The sequence below is a fragment of the Bacillus rossius genome, chromosome 6, assembly GCF_032445375.1.
Source record: "Bacillus rossius redtenbacheri isolate Brsri chromosome 6, Brsri_v3, whole genome shotgun sequence".
Classification (NCBI taxonomy): Eukaryota; Metazoa; Arthropoda; class Insecta; order Phasmatodea; family Bacillidae; genus Bacillus; species Bacillus rossius.
In genome coordinates, this window is record NC_086334.1 from 4,000,027 (window position 1) to 4,016,490 (window position 16,464).

A 16,464-nucleotide genomic window follows, 5' to 3' on the forward strand; every position below is an offset into this window, starting at 1 on the left:
GAGGGTTGAGGGTTGAGGGTTGAGGGTTGAGGGTTGAGGGTTGAGGGTTGAGGGTTGAGGGTTGAGGGTTGAGGGTTGAGGTTGAGGGTTGAGGGTTGAGGGTTGAGGGTTGAGGGTTGAGGGTTGAGGGTTGAGGGTTGAGGGTGAGGTTGAGGGTTTGAGGGTTGAGGGTTGAGGGTGAGGGTTGAGGGTTGAGGGTTGAGGTGAGGGTTGAGGGTTGAGGGTTGAGGGTTGAGGGTTGAGGGTTGAGGGTTGAGGGTTGAGGTTGAGGGTTGAGGGGTTGAGGGTTGAGGGGTTGAGGGTTGAGGGTTGAGGGTTGAGGGTTTGAGGGTTGAGGGTTGAGGGTTGAGGGTTGAGGGTTGAGGGTTGAGGGTTGAGGGTTGAGGGTTGAGGGTTGAGGGTTGAGGGTTGAGGGTTGAGGGTTTGAGGGTTGAGGGTTGAGGGTTGAGGGTTGAGGGTTGAGGGTTGAGGGTTGAGGGTTGAGGTGGTTGAGGGTTGAGGGTTGAGGGGTTGAGGGTTTGAGGGGTTGAGGGTTGAGGGTTGAGGGTTTGAGGGTTGAGGGTTGAGGGTTGAGGGTTGAGGGTTGAGGGTTGAGGGTTGAGGGTTGAGGGTTGAGGGTTGAGGGTTGAGGGTTGAGGGTTGAGGGTTGAGGGTTGAGGGTTGAGGGTTGAGGGTTGAGGGTTGAGGGTGAGGTTGAGGGTTGAGGGTTGAGGGTTGAGGGTTGAGGGTTGAGGGTTGAGGGTTGAGGGTTGAGGGTTGAGGGTTGAGGGTTGAGGGTTGAGGGTTGAGGGTTGAGGGTTGAGGGTTGAGGGTTGAGGGTTGAGGGTTGAGGGTTGAGGGTTGAGGGTTGAGGGGTTGAGGGTTGAGGGTTTGAGGGTTGAGGGTTGAGGGTAGGTTGAGGGTTGAGGGTGAGGGTTGAGGGTTTAGGTGGGGTTGAGGGTTGAGGGTTGAGGGTTGAGGGTTGAGGGTTGAGGGGGTTGAGGGTTGAGGGTTGAGGGTTGAGGGTTGAGGGTTGAGGGTTGAGGGTTGAGGGTTGAGGGTTGAGGGTTGAGGGTTGAGGGTTGAGGTGTTGAGGGTTGAGGGTTGAGGGTTGAGGGTTGAGGGTTGAGGGTTGAGGGTTGAGGGTTGAGGGTTGAGGGTTGCGGGTTGAGGGTTGAGGGTTGAGGGTTGAGGGTTGAGGGTTGAGGGTTGAGGGTGAGGGTTGAGGGTTGAGGGTTGAGGGTTGAGGGTTGAGGGTTGCGGTTGAGGTTGAGGGTTGAGGGTTGCGGTTGGGTTGCGGGTTGCGGGTTGCGGGTTGCGGGTTGCGGTTGCGGTTGCGGGTTGCGGGTGGGGTTGCGGGTTGAGGGTTGCGGGTTTGCGGGTTGCGGGTTGCGGGTTGCGGGTTGCGGGTTGCGGGTTGCGGGTTGCGGGTTGCGGGTTGCGGGTTGCGGGTTGCGGGTTGCGGGTTGCGGGTTGCGGGTTGCGGGGTTGCGGGTTGCGGGTTGAGGGTTGAGGGTTGGGGTTTGCGGGTTGGGTTGCGGGGTTGCGGGTTGCGGGTTGCGGGTTGCGGGTTGCGGGTTTGCGGGTTGCGGGTTGCGGGTTGCGGGTTGCGGGTTGCGGGTTGCGGGTTGCGGGTTGCGGGTGGGGTTGCGGGGTTGCGGGTTGCGGGTTGCGGGTTGCGGGTTGCGGGTTGCGGGTTGCGGGTTGCGGGTTGCGGGTTGCGGGTTGCGGGTTGCGGGTTGCGGGTTGCGGGTTGCGGGTTGCGGGTTGCGGGTTGCGGGTTGCGGGTTGCGGGTTGCGGGTTGCGGGTTGCGGGGTTGCGGGTTGCGGGGTTGCGGGTTGCGGGTTGCGGGTTGCGGGTTGCGGGTTGCGGGTTGCGGGTTGCGGGTTGCGGGTTGCGGGTTGCGGGTTGCGGGTTTGCGGGTTGCGGGTTGCGGGTTGCGGGTTGCGGGTTGCGGGTTGCGGGTTGCGGGTTGCGGGTTGCGGGTTGCGGGTTGCGGGTTGCGGGTTGCGGGTTGCGGGTTGCGGGTTGCGGGTTGCGGGTGGTTGCGGGTTGCGGGTGGTTGCGGGTTGCGGGTTGCGGGTTGCGGGTTGCGGGTTGCGGGTTGCGGGTTGCGGGTTGCGGGTTGCGGGTTGCGGGTTGCGGGTTGCGGGTTGCGGGTGCGGGTTGCGGGTTGCGGGTTGCGGGTTGCGGGTTGCGGGGTTGCGGGTTGCGGGTTGCGGGTTGCGGGTTGCGGGTTGCGGGGTTGCGGGGTTGCGGGTTGCGGGTTGCGGGTTGGTTGCGGGTTGCGGGTTGCGGGTTGCGGGTGCGGGTTGCGGGTTGCGGGTTGCGGGTTGCGGGTTGCGGGTTGCGGGTTGCGGTTGCGGGTTGCGGGTTGCGGGTTGCGGGTTGCGCGGTTGCGGGTTGCGGGTTGCGGGTTGCGGGTTGCGGGTTGCGGGGGTTGCGGGTTGCGGGTTGCGGGTTGCGGGTTGCGGGTTGCGGGTTGCGGGTGCGGTTGCGGGTTGCGGGTTGCGGGTTGCGGGGTTGCGGGTTGCGGGTTGCGGGTTGCGGGTTGCGGGTTGCGGGTTGCGGGTTGCGGGTTGCGGGGGTTGCGGGTTGCGGGTTGCGGGGTTGCGGGTTGCGGGGGTGCGGGTGCGGGGTGCGGGGTGCGGGGTGCGGGGGTGCGGGGTGAGGGGTGAGGGGTGCGGGGTGAGGGGTGAGGGGTGAGGGGTGAGGGGTGAGGGGTGAGGGGTGAGGGGTGAGGGGGTGAGGGGTGAGGGGTGAGGGGTGAGGGGTGAGGGGTGAGGGGTGAGGGGTGAGGGGTGAGGGGTGAGGGGGGTGAGGGTGTGAGGGGTGAGGGGTGAGGGTGAGGGGTGAGGGGTGAGGGGTGAGGGGTGAGGGGTGAGGGGTGAGGGTGAGGGGTGAGGGGTGAGGGGTGAGGGGTGAGGGGTGAGGGGTGAGGGGTGAGGGGTGAGGGGTGAGGGGTGAGGGGTGAGGGGTGAGGGGTGAGGGGTGAGGGGTGAGGGGTGAGGGGTGAGGGGTGAGGGGTGAGGGGTGAGGGGTGAGGGGTGAGGGGTGAGGGGTGAGGGGTGAGGGGTGAGGGGTGAGGGGTGAGGGGTGAGGGGTGAGGGGTGAGGGGTGAGGGGTGAGGGGTGAGGGGTGAGGGGTGAGGGGTGAGGGGTGAGGGGTGAGGGGTGAGGGGTGAGGGGTGAGGGGTGAGGGGTGAGGGGTGAGGGGTGAGGGGTGAGGGGGTGAGGGGTGAGGGGTGAGGGGTGAGGGGTGAGTGGTGAGGGGTGAGTGGTGAGTGGTGAGTGGTGAGTGGTGAGTGGTGAGTGGTGAGTGGTGAGTGGTGAGTGGTGAGTGGTGAGTGGTGAGTGGTGAGTGGTGAGTGGTGAGTGGTGAGTGGTGAGTGGTGAGGGGTGAGGGGTGAGGGGTGAGGGGTGAGGGGTGAGGGGTGAGGGGTGAGGGGTGAGGGGTGAGGGGTGAGGGGTGAGGGGTGAGGGGTGAGGGGTGAGGGGTGAGTGGTGAGTGGTGAGGGGTGAGGGGTGAGGGGTGAGGGGTGAGGGGTGAGGGGTGAGGGGTGAGGGGTGAGGGTTGTGGAGTGGAGGTGTTGTGTTGAGGGGTTGAGGCTAGATGGTTGAGGGTTGAGGGTTGAGGGTTGAGGGTTGAGGGTTGAGGGTTGAGGGGTGAGGGGTGAGGGGTGAGGGGTGAGGGGTGAGGGGTGAGTGTTACCCAGCACGCTGCCCGCGTGGAGCACCAGGAGCAGCGCGGTGGTCTTGCACGAGCCGGCAGTGTTCAAGGGCGAGCCGGGGCAGGACATGTCGATGCTGGCCGCCGGCCGGCCTCGCTCGCTCATCACGCACTGCAGGAACGTCTGCGAGAAGATACTGTCTGCGCACACGGCGAGCCCGTCAGACTTCACAATGCCTCCGCCGCCACGCAACACATTTCTTAGATACAAAACAAATTCCTTCAGGTAGCCAGTGTGTCCCATTACTGTCTTTCCTTCTTTCAAACCTTCTAGAATGTTACAATTTTACTGTCCTCAGTGTGTTTTATAACTGTAAAAATGTAAATTAATAGACAAAATTGTTGACTAAAAAAATTAGAGTGAAAGAATAAAAATATATTACATTCAGCTTTATGTAAAACCTAAACCAAATAATAATATTAAAGCACAAATTAAATACTTTAAATGCCTATGTATAATAACAGAACCATGAGTATTAATTACGAATAAATAATATTAAGCAAATTAGTTAAAATATTATTATCATAGGGCCAGAGTTATGCTATGTCACCAACTCCTATGTAATTTCTAGGGACTGTGAAAACACTTTGTATCAACAGGATTTTTATTAATGAGGTTTCACTGTAACTACTACTACAATGATGAAATATTCAAATGGTCGAAGGCCAACTCGCCCACTCTGACCTGCGACGCTTGACGCGAGTGACTGGCGTACCTTGCTTGTCGCCGTCAGTCAGCGGGGATGCTGCATCTAGGTCCTCCTCCGTCAGGAGATCTAGGGAGCTCCACTTGGCGAGGGAGGACGAATCTCCGACATCCTCTAGAACCAACTCGACACGTTCACACTTCACCTGAAGAGCGTCGCAAGGAGGGAATAAGTCCACCACATGCAAAGAAGCCCTAAGCCACTTCGATCGACACAGCACGGTCGCCAGCTAACATCTAGTCACTACTGCGCTACGAGAAACTGTTCAGCTGGTACCTACCCTTTATTGCGGGGATTACAAAGCCCGCTGCCCAAGGAAGAGTGCAAAAAATGGAAAATAAAACAGAAGAGAGAGAAGAAGAAACCAATGAGAATCCACAAACTATACACAAGATACACCACACATGCACTAGGCTAATTCAGACACAAAGTAGAGCTGCATCCGAGAATCTACCAACTGTTGCAGCTGCGTCCACAAGTCAGCTACTACTGCTATGGTTGACACACCTGCACTCAATTGCCTGCCTGCCTGCTCATGTGTAAAACAAGAAGGCCAATAGCGAGCGAGACCACCTGGTTCTCTCGAACATTACGTTTTTACCTCTCACCCATGGCTCAGTTTTAAGAAGAAATAAATTTTAATGTTTGATATTAGTATTTGCAAGCACCAAGCACACAACTGGCCGTAACATATCAATATTACAAATTATTACTGCAGCCGAGTGAGTTAGTGTTCCTGGTATGAAATCAAATCTAACTCACTGGTAGGGCTTTACAAATGAATGGGAGACTAAATGTTGTATTTTTGTACTTGGTAATAGTAAAACATATTGATGCCTGCATTCAACGGCAAAACAGAGCACTGGTGACCAAGCACATCACCGACGCTACAATTGTGCCAAAAACCTGCCAGATCACGATGCTAGTCGGCTTTGTGTAGAAGTATCGAATGTGCACTTTGCTGAATATTTGTGGAAAAGTCACAGACCTTTCACACAGCCCAGAGATGTAACTGCCAATCATAACATTAAGCTGTTCAAAGGCCTTCTTGTTTTATAATTTTTTATATTGATTTTATGCACCCAGTTTAAATAAAATTAAACATTTATATTTAAAACTTTATTTGCAACAATTTTTTTTTACTTGCTACATCTTCAACTGATTGTTACAAGTGACAGGAAACATTTTTGTCATAAAGTTAATGAAAATGTACATGTTGTGGCCATGATAATCTTTTTATCTTTATTTTAAATGAGTAATCATAACATTTAATAAATCAGCTCAGGTGGGTTGGTATGAGTATTCTAATTTAATAAATCCTTGAAAACGGAATCTGCTTTAATAAATGTAATTGGTGGAGACCACTCAAGACTTCTCGTTGAAAGAATGGTCTTCACTGGATTCGACCTTGTGCAACATGATAGATATTACACTGAGCCACACCGTGAATGAAAGTTGCTGCCAAAATTATGTACAACAGCAACACCATCTTTATTTTAATCTAGCATGAGAAATTTTATACTTGCTTATAGAGCATACAGTATGTCATTATGTCTCCAGGCCTTGACCGAGCAAAAAAAAAAAAAAAAAAAAAAACACCACAACAGGATGAGCCACACAATCTGTCACAACTTATAAACTTCCTCAATAGATATGCACTAATACATAACGCTAAGGTATGGTGTCGTGGATTATCATAATTATAATTTATGCAGGCATGCTATTGAACTGACCAGTTAAGCTAGTCAAAACCAGGATACAAAAAATTGCTAAGTTACAGGTAAATGCTTTCAGAATTAGCAAAATTAGCAAATGCGTACTAATTAACATTTGTTAAATCATTATAATTTTGTTAATAATCTTAAAAAACAATAAACACAATTGTACAAACGTGTAGTTATTACAGAAATAATGTGATAACACACTCAATCCATACTTAAATCCATATCCACATTTCATACGTGAACATTAGACATGGCCGACAAAAAAGTGTTGATTATTTTTTCACAGCCCGTAAGCTATTCAGGGGAGAGCTGTAAAAACTAACTACCCGTCTTTTGGAATCCCTGCCTTTTGATTTGCATTAGTTAAACATACCCGGCATGTCTGGAGTTGGTCTACAGTTGCACTGTTTGGCCAAGTGTGTCTGTCTTTGTCTAGAGACATCACTATCTTCCTCCTGCCGTTACACACTGCTCCCTCCACCACCACCACCCAACTTCCTCTCTTTTGATTGGACGGCTGCAGGAAGCAAGGTGATCCCAGTTCCTTTGCTGCGTTCAACTCTCGTGGCCTGGACTTGCCGAGGGATGAGATTATATTGTAACCATCCTTTCACGCATCGAGAATATAAAAGACATTTGCTCAAATCGGTTGCTGAAGATCCTGTTTAACAACACGCCATTCTTTAACAACATGTTGAATCGTAATAAACGCACGTTCATTGTTCGCGCCCGGTTGGCTTCGGGTACAAGCGGAAAACGCGAAGATGGCAGATCTCTCGGCTTCAGCGTAAGTGGACAACATACAATGGATCGTGGCACTAAAAAGGGGTGTGAAGTATGCTGTATTTAGAATTTAGTGCGTTTGTTTGAAAATTTGTAAAATTGTTAAAATAACATGTTTGAGTAACATACTTTCAGAATCTGAATAAATCAGTAGTTTATCCTCTTGAAAGAAGAGGAACCAACAGTTTTCTTGGCTTCAATTAATATTCACCCCTGTGTAAAACCAAATGTTTTGAGCTACATAACAAACAAAAATAGTAATTACCTACACGTTAGGTGCTGCATAACATTTTCTATTTAGAAACAATTTACAAGATGTTAATGCTAACCTAACAACATGCAATTTATTGACATGCTTTCCATTTTATTGTCTTTTTTTTTTTTTTTGCAAACCAATCAAAGACACTTCACAATTCATAATTCAGATCATTCAAATTAAAATGTTCACATGTTTTTTATAGTTAATTCAAAATAAAAATTAACTGGTAACATGCATTTTCAAACAAAAATAAAGTCTGCAATGACTGGATACAAGACAGTACAACATTCATACACTCAGCGGCAGCTAGCGGTTGGTTGTCGAGGACCACTGGTTTGCCATTTCATCAGTTACAAGATGCAAGTCAGTTAACTTTCAAAAATTATAACTTTTATGCAAATACCTGGTACACTTAATAATCATGTGCTCTTTAATATGCTTGGTTATTTCCCAAATAGTTTATCTATTATATGAATTTAATTCTGCCAATAATGTTTAAGAACCATACAATTTTTTTTTGTAACATTAAACCATTAGGTGTAAATTTTGTTTGTGGATAGCAAGATTTTATATTTTAGTCAAAATGGACTTAATATAAAAAGGATTTGGTTAATTGGTATGCGAGTAAATTTCATTTTTAAAAATATCATAAAGTTAAGTTTTAGCAAACTATATAACTGTATTTTTAAGTGTTTATGTCTCTGTATAGCATTCATGTAATTAAAAAAAAGATTATTATGTAATAAACTTGTTTAATTTTGATAGGGAAATATGTTGCAAAATGCAATTAACCACCCCGTGACAGCAGCTATCATATTACGCTATTATATCCAATCATGTAGCACATAAAAAGAATATGTAAAAAAAATATACAAAACAAAATATTTAAAATTAAGTCCCCAGATATTTTTTTTACACTTAACAATTACTTTAACTAAACATCTTTATTGTATAAGTGTTTACAGACGGCACAAGTTTAGCAGTCTTCACAAACACAGGAATAACCATGAAAGGGATGTGTAAATAGCGCCAGTATCGGAAATCGTTGTCGTGTGAACGGCAGCAGCGCGGATCGGCCGGCAACCAGCCGCCGCGGCACGCACACGGCTACGCACGGCCATGGCGCGGATACGTACGGGCGGACGTACCCAGGCAGTCGAAGAACTCCTCCTCGCTGGCCGAGTCGGAGTCGCGCACGATGCTCTCCATGCGCCAGTTGGCCACCTGCAGGTCGAAGCTCCTGCCCGCGGCGAGGCCGGGGGAGGGGGCGGGCCTGGAGTCGGCGCGCGACCACACGCTGCGCCGGCTGCTGGCGTCGCTGCGTCCGTCCCCGGGCAGCCTGCGAGCCACGCCTCTGCTCGCGCTACCAGCGAACAACTGCCTCACGTTCCACAACGATCCACCCCGTCCGTCCGTCAATCACGTGATCCTCAGCCAGTGGCCGTGAAATTCCATCCGTCTGTCCGTCAACCCTCACCAGGGTTTCCACATGGAGCAGCGCCTTGCGCAATTCTTTCGGAACAGCACACTAATTTCAGCGGTTTAGAAAGAACTCAAGTATGAAACATGTTGAATGATATTAATACATAGTAAATACTTGTGATTTAATGGTATGAGTTCAAAGAGTTATTGACTTGATTATTTTTTTAAGGATTCTGAAGACATTTTATATATTCTTAGACAACGAACAATCTAGGACTGTGTCCTGTTACTGCAGTTTTATTTCAAATCTTGGATTTTCTAGAACGTAAAGTACACAATATCTTGCAATAGTTATTATTTTTAAACGTTTAGTATACAGCTAAAAATTTGGTGCTTAATACATAATACAGTTTTATTTAACATATCCTATGAATGAAGTAGCTTGGCTTCTGGGTTGCAGCCGTGTCGACCGAAACGTCGGTGAATTATTTGCCAAGGACACGGCTACAACCCAGAAGCCAAGCTACTTCAGACAATGGCCGTGGAAGCCTGCGAACATTATATCCTATGAATGTTTACAAAAAAGTACTTTATAAACCAAGAAATTTTAAACTTTATAAAAACCTTTTCTACTGACTTATCAACAAAGTCATTGATTATGAAAGACATGTTTTTTAAGAAAACTTGCGACCTGGACAGGAGGGCCGGTCGTGGTTTTATTTGTCTATGTTTCCTGAAATCACCTCAAGCTAATACTGAAATGGTTCTTTGCTGTAGATCAGTGACGGCCAACAATAGTCTTTTCGAGGACCACAAATAATTTTTGGTCCGAGGACCAGACACATATTAATGAATATTAAGTTTTTTACAACTTATTTTAGTGACATATTATTCTGTAGGATAAGTGTGGCATGTTAAGAAAAAATTAAATATGTTTTTTCTAAATTTTTGCAAAAAAATTATACTTTCAATCCAACACAATTACTATGGAACAATATACATTTACGTATGAATAATATTTTTTCAATATTTATGTGATGATATGATGGCTTGACATCAGTGTCTGCTGACATATTATTCTCGTCTGGCACAAACTGGTTAGTACTCCACAGTTGGAAGATTGTTAAAGCGAGCGTGCAACAAGACATGGCAGGGTCGAGAGCTGCCCTGCTGGAAGGGGTCGAGGGGAGAAGGGCCGCGGTACCTGGCGGCCGTCTCGGTGGGGGAGTCCTCGGGGCTGCCCTCGCCCTCGGAGCTGGTCGACAGCGCGGGCTCGCACTTCTTCGCCACCGGCGGGCTGGGCATCTCCAGCTCCGTCTTCTCGATGCTGCCCAGCGTCGCCTGCAGCGTCTTGGCCACCGCGTCGGGGTCCTGCGGCGTGCCGCCCCCTTCCTGGGCCTGGGCCGCCTCCCCCCGGGACCCCGCCTCCCCCTCCTCCGCGCCCGCGCCCATCGTGCGCTGCAGCGCCTCCTGCGTCTGCCGCTCGATCTCCCGGATGTCGTCCATGGTGAGGCCGTGCCACTCGTCCTGCCAGGCCCACGCCTGCCGGTGCGCGCGCAGCATCGTTTTCCTCAGCGCTGCGCACACACACGGGCGCTCTCAGTGTGCTGGTCGTGGCAGCACGTCAGCCAACCAGGATGTACACGTCCTCCTGTCCGAGATAGTATACCAGTTAACCTGATTGAAGAAGAATAAAACTATTTTAAAAAAAGTGATGAATCATCCTATGAATATGAATAATTGCTCTATAAACACTGCTATTTAAATTAGAACACCATCTTTTCTGCCAATTGATACCAATAAATCCATAGCTCCTATGCCAGCAGCACTTAAATATAAATAACCATGCACCGTCTGACTCAAATCTACAGTTAGCATTCAGATACTCCATATTGTTACAAGTGAGAAAACAGGTCCAGAAAGAGTAGCCCAATTTATTACTCGCAGTTTTATATACTAGCTAATATTTACATTGTTATTAGTCCACTATTTAATCCCAGCCACTGAAGCTTGGCTCGACAGTGTGTGTCTCTAATGCTCGTCTCTTACCGAGCACTTTAGTCTCAACACACTGCCTCTTATTACTCACTCGTCTGCGCATGTATAACACCGCCCCAATGCAAAAAATTTGCACCCGAAGCGCGTCGCTCGCTGTCTGCAATCGCTCACCAAGGGTTCTGGTATTTTATAAATCTGGTCGGTAAGTAACCTGACACCACAACAAGTTGTAAGTAACTGTACTTATGTGCTCACTGCTAGTATGGTTTCATGTTACCTCCTCTACACATGCAGATCTGAACTCGGAACACTGCACAGACCACCGGGGTATTATATTATCACGGTAGTTCTGTCAGGAACGTCATACAAGGGGACCTCCATCAACCAAGCAGGCTACTCACAAACCACGAGCCGTGCCGGACGTAAGATGCGGAACTTAAAGAGACCTGTCTCCTCAGTACTCGAGGGTGAAAGTATGCGCCGTCTCGAGACGCCCCGCACGCTGACGCCAACTCACCCACGTCATGGATGAACTTCTCCAACTTGGTCTGCATGCCCCAGTAGCGGAACTCCACCCGACACAGCTTGTACGCGCACATGAGGGACTTGCCGTTTGGCAGCGGCATGGCCTTGCCCTGTAACACCGCAACACTTCCGTTACACACAGGGCCGTCCAGAGAAACTAAGGGTACGGGCAGTGGCGTAGCAGGCGGGTGGCAGGGATGGCCCCCGCCAGGGGCGCCGGAGCAGGGGGGGACGGGCGCTGCCGCGACGGTTTCGCGGTTACTGAACGCTCCGCCCCTTTGTTTTAATCCAAGTCTGGCCAGGGGCGCCAGTCACCTTAGCTATGCCACTGGGTACGAGGCAAATACATTTGTTCTCCCTTCTCCACCATAAATGTATATGTATAAGGCTGTAAATGTTACTGATCATAACCCTGAAAGTTAATTGTGCATACTGTATAGCTTGTAACGTTTCCTACGAACTCTATAAGCAACAGACTTGTATTTGTGGTCCTACTTGTAGGGTAAAATCACCCATTCACAAAAAATTCTATAAACTTAACTGGACTACACTGATGTCCTGGACCCGGGAATTTTGTTCCCCCCCCCCCCCCCCCCTCCCTCACCGCCACAACTCAACAGCCCTGAGTATACACTCCAGTATCACAACTCAACAAAAAAAAACACACGCTCCATCATTTTAACAAACTAGCTGTCAGGTCACATTTGCTCCCAAAAAGAACACCCCCTGTCCGACCTGAAGTGTTGACATCTCAGCTGATGTGCAACAACAGAGGTGCAGTATCTTTAGCATCGAAGGTTTGTACTAGAAACATTTCCCAGACTGGCCACAGGACAACAATGTACTTTTAAAAGTACAAGTCACACCAAGTAACTTGTCCTGCTTCATCACATTTCAGCAGTCACTGCCATGGCTAACACTTTAGTTTTTCACATTTGTTATTAAGAGAAGGTGAAAAATTGGTAACTGAGTTTTGGGCTTAATTTTATCTGCTACTTTTAATTTTTTTTTTTTTGCTAATTATAAGTTTTTAAAAAGATTTATTTTGAAAATTATATTGCAGTAGCAATTTTGTAAGTGTTCCCCAGTTGTGGAAAAACAGAACTTGAACTTCTAGCAAGTTACCACGTTACAATTAGTCAGGAAAATACCAGTACTCATTATAAAAATATTTTTGCATGATACTGTGTTGAGGTCACTCCCTAAAACTAAATTTTTCTGCTTTTCTGCATGTGGATGACACATGCAAAACTACTTCTATAATTTCACTTTTGAAATGTTTCTTTATGAATATCTGCGATTGGTGAAAAATCCAAAATTCAACATGGCTGTTCAGGCCGAGCTGTAACACCTCAAGAACCTTGTATTTACAAGAATAATATTTCATAAGTGTTAGTTAACAGTCCTTGCAAAAAGAAATTGTAAAAATTCCACTGGTCCATGGAGTATTTATGTGTTTGTCTTTTTCAAATGACCTATGTGAGCCAAATTTAAGGACATTGATAGCTACGTGCAAAGTGGTAAAAGCTGCGACTTGAGATGCGCAGCATTTTGCCATGCTTTCTGCTTTATTGTTACAATGTTATAAGGCTATTTTCGCCTGCGTAAAGGATTCAATCTCCTCCAGTCACTCTAACAGTCCAGATCTTCAATGAGGACAACGTCCAGGACTAATGGCAGACACAGGAGGCATCCTCCCTAACTTGAAAAGACACCCTCGGCGGGGCGTTCCTATGGGAAGGAGCGAGCCTACCTCCAGCCCTTACACCCTGCATCCGTCCAGACTGAAGCCCTAGGCAAGCCAGAACCTAGGTCGGTTGCGGGTGACGAAACCCGCAGCCAATCGCAGTCGGGAAAGTGGTTACGGCCCCGACTGCGACAGAGAGGCAGAGGCTGTCTCGACCGTTGCACACCTTGCACTCCCTCCAGTAGTCCTCGAGCCAGCTGTCGGACAAGGGGCCCCGCCCCGTCTTCTGGGAGGTGTACACCTTGGGGTCCTCCTCGCGGACGTAGTCGGCCCCGAACAGCTGGTCCCGCACCACGTCTATCACGTCTGCGCATCAACATCCCCTGGCTGGCACACCCCTCGGCACATCATCATCATCTTCATTCACTGAGGGCTCTGGGTTGCCACAAATACCTTCTTCTCTAGTTCACCAAAGTTCAAACACTTTACAGCAAATAACAACTTTTTTTAACACATAACACATTTTTGAGCAGTTTCTCGTGAATTATACTGCTACTGCCTTTGCCAAAAAATATACCCAAAAAATAAAAATACAAAAAAAAAAGACAATGGCGTTTATAACCTTTTTATAATATATTTAGGTAACTTATTTCATCTCTGAACGAAGCACACTTTCTGCTCACTGAGCGAACACTAACCTCCTAGACACTTGACCAGGTATGACCAACAGCTCACACACTGCGCATGTTCACATGTGGATCAAGCGAGGTGGCACAGTGACAGCACGAACTTGGTTTGTAGAGGACTTGGGTTTCGAATACCAGCTCATCCCTGAATTCGCTCTGACACAGTTTCCCAAGATCACTTCACAGCCAACCAGGGCCATCTAGAGACTACGGATCCATGAAAGAGAATTTTGTTGGAAGTTATACTTCTTTAGGCATGTTATAAAAATTATGAGAATGATTTTTTCGATGAGCAAACAGCATGCAACAAAAATTGACAGGATGAAAAAAATGCTACATACAAATAAAAATTATATATATGTGCTTTAAAATCATAAACATTAGTGATTGATAATGATTACTGGTCCTTATCATTAAAAATTTTTTATTTATTGTGAATATTAGCGATAGAATAAATTGTTTATTAACTTTTTCATCTGTATTTATGTAAGTTAGGTTAATTTCCCGTATGTATAATTTACCTGCATTACAAATTAAAAATTATTATTTTATTTTTTAATAAATTATTAAATTTAAAAAATAAACAAGAATAAACATTCATTATATTTATTGATTTTCATTATTAATTAAAATTAATCTAAAATATTTTACTATATTATATAATAAATTTTTATACAAGAGTTCATATTAAATTTGAATACAAAGTATTTATTTAAATTCTTTAATTAAATAGAAATTTACAATTTTACCACCCTCATTTATAATATCAACCCAGTCCTTAACTGCACGCAAAATTTAAATTAGTTTTTTTTTTACTGTGCCAAGCAAGCATAACTTCTAATGGTGTACACAGACTCGTGATTGTGAATGAACTCGAGACGGCCCTGCGGCGACAATTGACCGCCCGGCCCAGGGGGGACATGCAAGCCGCTCACCCACGACCCGGTTCCGCAGGTCGCTGCCGGACAGGCTGAACACGTTCTCCTGGTGGCCGTTGTCCGCGAAGTAGTAGGTCTCTATCTCCAGGGAGAACTTCTCCACGAAGGGGCAGGTGTAGCGCGTCTTGGTGTAGGGGTAGGCGTTCCACGCCTCCTCCTCCACGGTGAGCGCCGACTTGGGCAGCAGGCTCTTGAACCAGCCTGCGGCGATGACAACACTCACAGTCCTTGTCCTTGCGTGGATGACGGCCACATCGCCCTGTCTGCAACTGCTATGTCCCAAATCTGGTGATTTCTGAAGTGGTCAGGAAGAATCGAACCATCGCCCACGCCACGCAAGACGTCAAGAGGTTCACTTGGGCCAATCGGTAATCGGTGTCTGTCGGACACAGTTTAGGACATTGAAATTGCAGACGGGCCCTAACACATCAGCACCGATTCGATACCCGAGTGGCTCGGAGCACCGGAGCCCACTAAGACCTTGAAGGTTGCGTTGCCTTAGGCCAGGTTGGTAATCTACGCAAGAAACGCAACACGCACAAAGAACAACAACGAATTTTTCATATGCCCCTTTATATAACTACGCAAGACGCACGAATGCAACTCAAGCATTGGCCAACTTTTAACTGCTTTCGTTTCCGTCTCCCTTATTTGAATTGAAGAGTTCTGAAAACTTTTACAGATGCAGATGTTGTGTACATAAAAGGCCACAAATTTAAAAACAAAAATGTATTTATTAAAACCACGACATTTTCACTTCTTACAATTTCGCAAAGTGAAAGCAAATACTATTTTAAAATCAGTTTTATAATTTTAAGTCCTGAGTTGGTGTGCAGTCTTGCAACTTCAGTGCTTTATAAAAAAATGTTTTTTTTTTGCGAAGTTGAATCAACCAATTTAAAAAAATTATCAAACTAATTATGGTGTACATACTACGCAATGGCGAGCAAAAAACAATTTAAATCCAATTGCTTTCCGACAATGCAGTAATTCTTTAATTTAAAAAAAATGTAGTTGGGGCTCCTTACAGAATGCAGCTTCCATCTGTTCACACTAAATCTACTAAAACGAAAATAAATTGTGTGTCATTATCATGTTACGTTCTAGTTTGTAAAACAAAAACAACAAATGCCTGTATAAAACTACTAGGGCCACTCACTATACTTAAACTTCAGGGACTCTTAAAACCACTTGGACACTTCTTGTGGAGTTCACGAATTATTATGAACAAATTTTGATTGTAAATCGTGCGAGTATCACTGTCACCCTTGAGCAACAAACTGCAAGTTGTGGACCGCGGCGGTTGCCACCAGGAGTCCCAGCCGTACCTGGCAGGTGGCTTCCCACGTGGTAGATCTTGCGCGTGTACTGGCCGCAGCCTCCGGGTCCATTCTCGTAGGGCTCGTTCACCATGATCTCCACGCCGCTGTCCGCCCCCTTGCTCTCCTCGCGGCTCTTCTTCTGCAGCACACAGCAGCACAACAGCTCAACTGCCTGTCACGAACACACTCCTTTCCTTACGACTAGCCATTTTATGTTTCAGAAAAAAAGCTGAATTTTTTTTTCTGTCGTTTGATTAAATAAATAAAATTATGTAAAATTACATGAAATGCATCAAAAGAACCCATTTAAAACGAAATAACTTTAATAGAATCGAATTTTAATGGTTAAATGCTTGAATTGTAACGAAATAAATCAAAGGAAAGGACTGAAATGTGTAGAAATATTATCTTTGAAAGATTTGTGTAGTTATTTAGTTTTTCTTCAACAGAAAAAGTTCTTAGCATTGGCGTATGTCCAAAAACTTACATCAAGTCACGTGTAGAAATGTTATCTTCTTGAACATATTAATGTGAAATAACTGAAATAATCTGAAACGATACAAATGGAAATGAAATAAATCCACATATACGGAACTGAGTCGGAAACCTAATACATCAAACAAAATCACTCGTTACAATAGAAACAAAATAATTTGAACCCAAATGTAATTAAATAAATAAAATTAAGTAAAATTACATGATAA

General features: G+C 46.9%; 1 protein-coding gene across 11 annotated transcripts in view; it reads right to left on the reverse strand.

The window, feature by feature from the left end:
- Positions 1-16,464, reverse strand: part of LOC134532524 (protein retinal degeneration B) — a 104,095-nt gene that overhangs the window by 30,627 nt on the left and 57,004 nt on the right. For 8 of the 11 annotated variants that reach the window (XM_063368993.1, XM_063368990.1, XM_063368989.1 and 5 more), the window contains 8 exons: positions 15,767-15,899; positions 14,436-14,639; positions 13,041-13,180; positions 11,120-11,237; positions 9,809-10,181; positions 8,319-8,545; positions 4,426-4,530; positions 3,692-3,850 (listed from right to left, as the gene is read on the reverse strand). In XM_063368993.1, coding sequence (XP_063225063.1) covers positions 3,692-3,850; positions 4,426-4,530; positions 8,319-8,545; positions 9,809-10,181; positions 11,120-11,237; positions 13,041-13,180; positions 14,436-14,639; positions 15,767-15,899 — 1,459 coding nt within the window. The remainder of the gene's footprint in view (positions 1-3,691; positions 3,851-4,425; positions 4,531-8,318; positions 8,546-9,808; positions 10,182-11,119; positions 11,238-13,040; positions 13,181-14,435; positions 14,640-15,766; positions 15,900-16,464) is intronic. The other 3 variants (XM_063369000.1, XM_063368994.1, XM_063368995.1) reach the window with 2 other exon arrangements.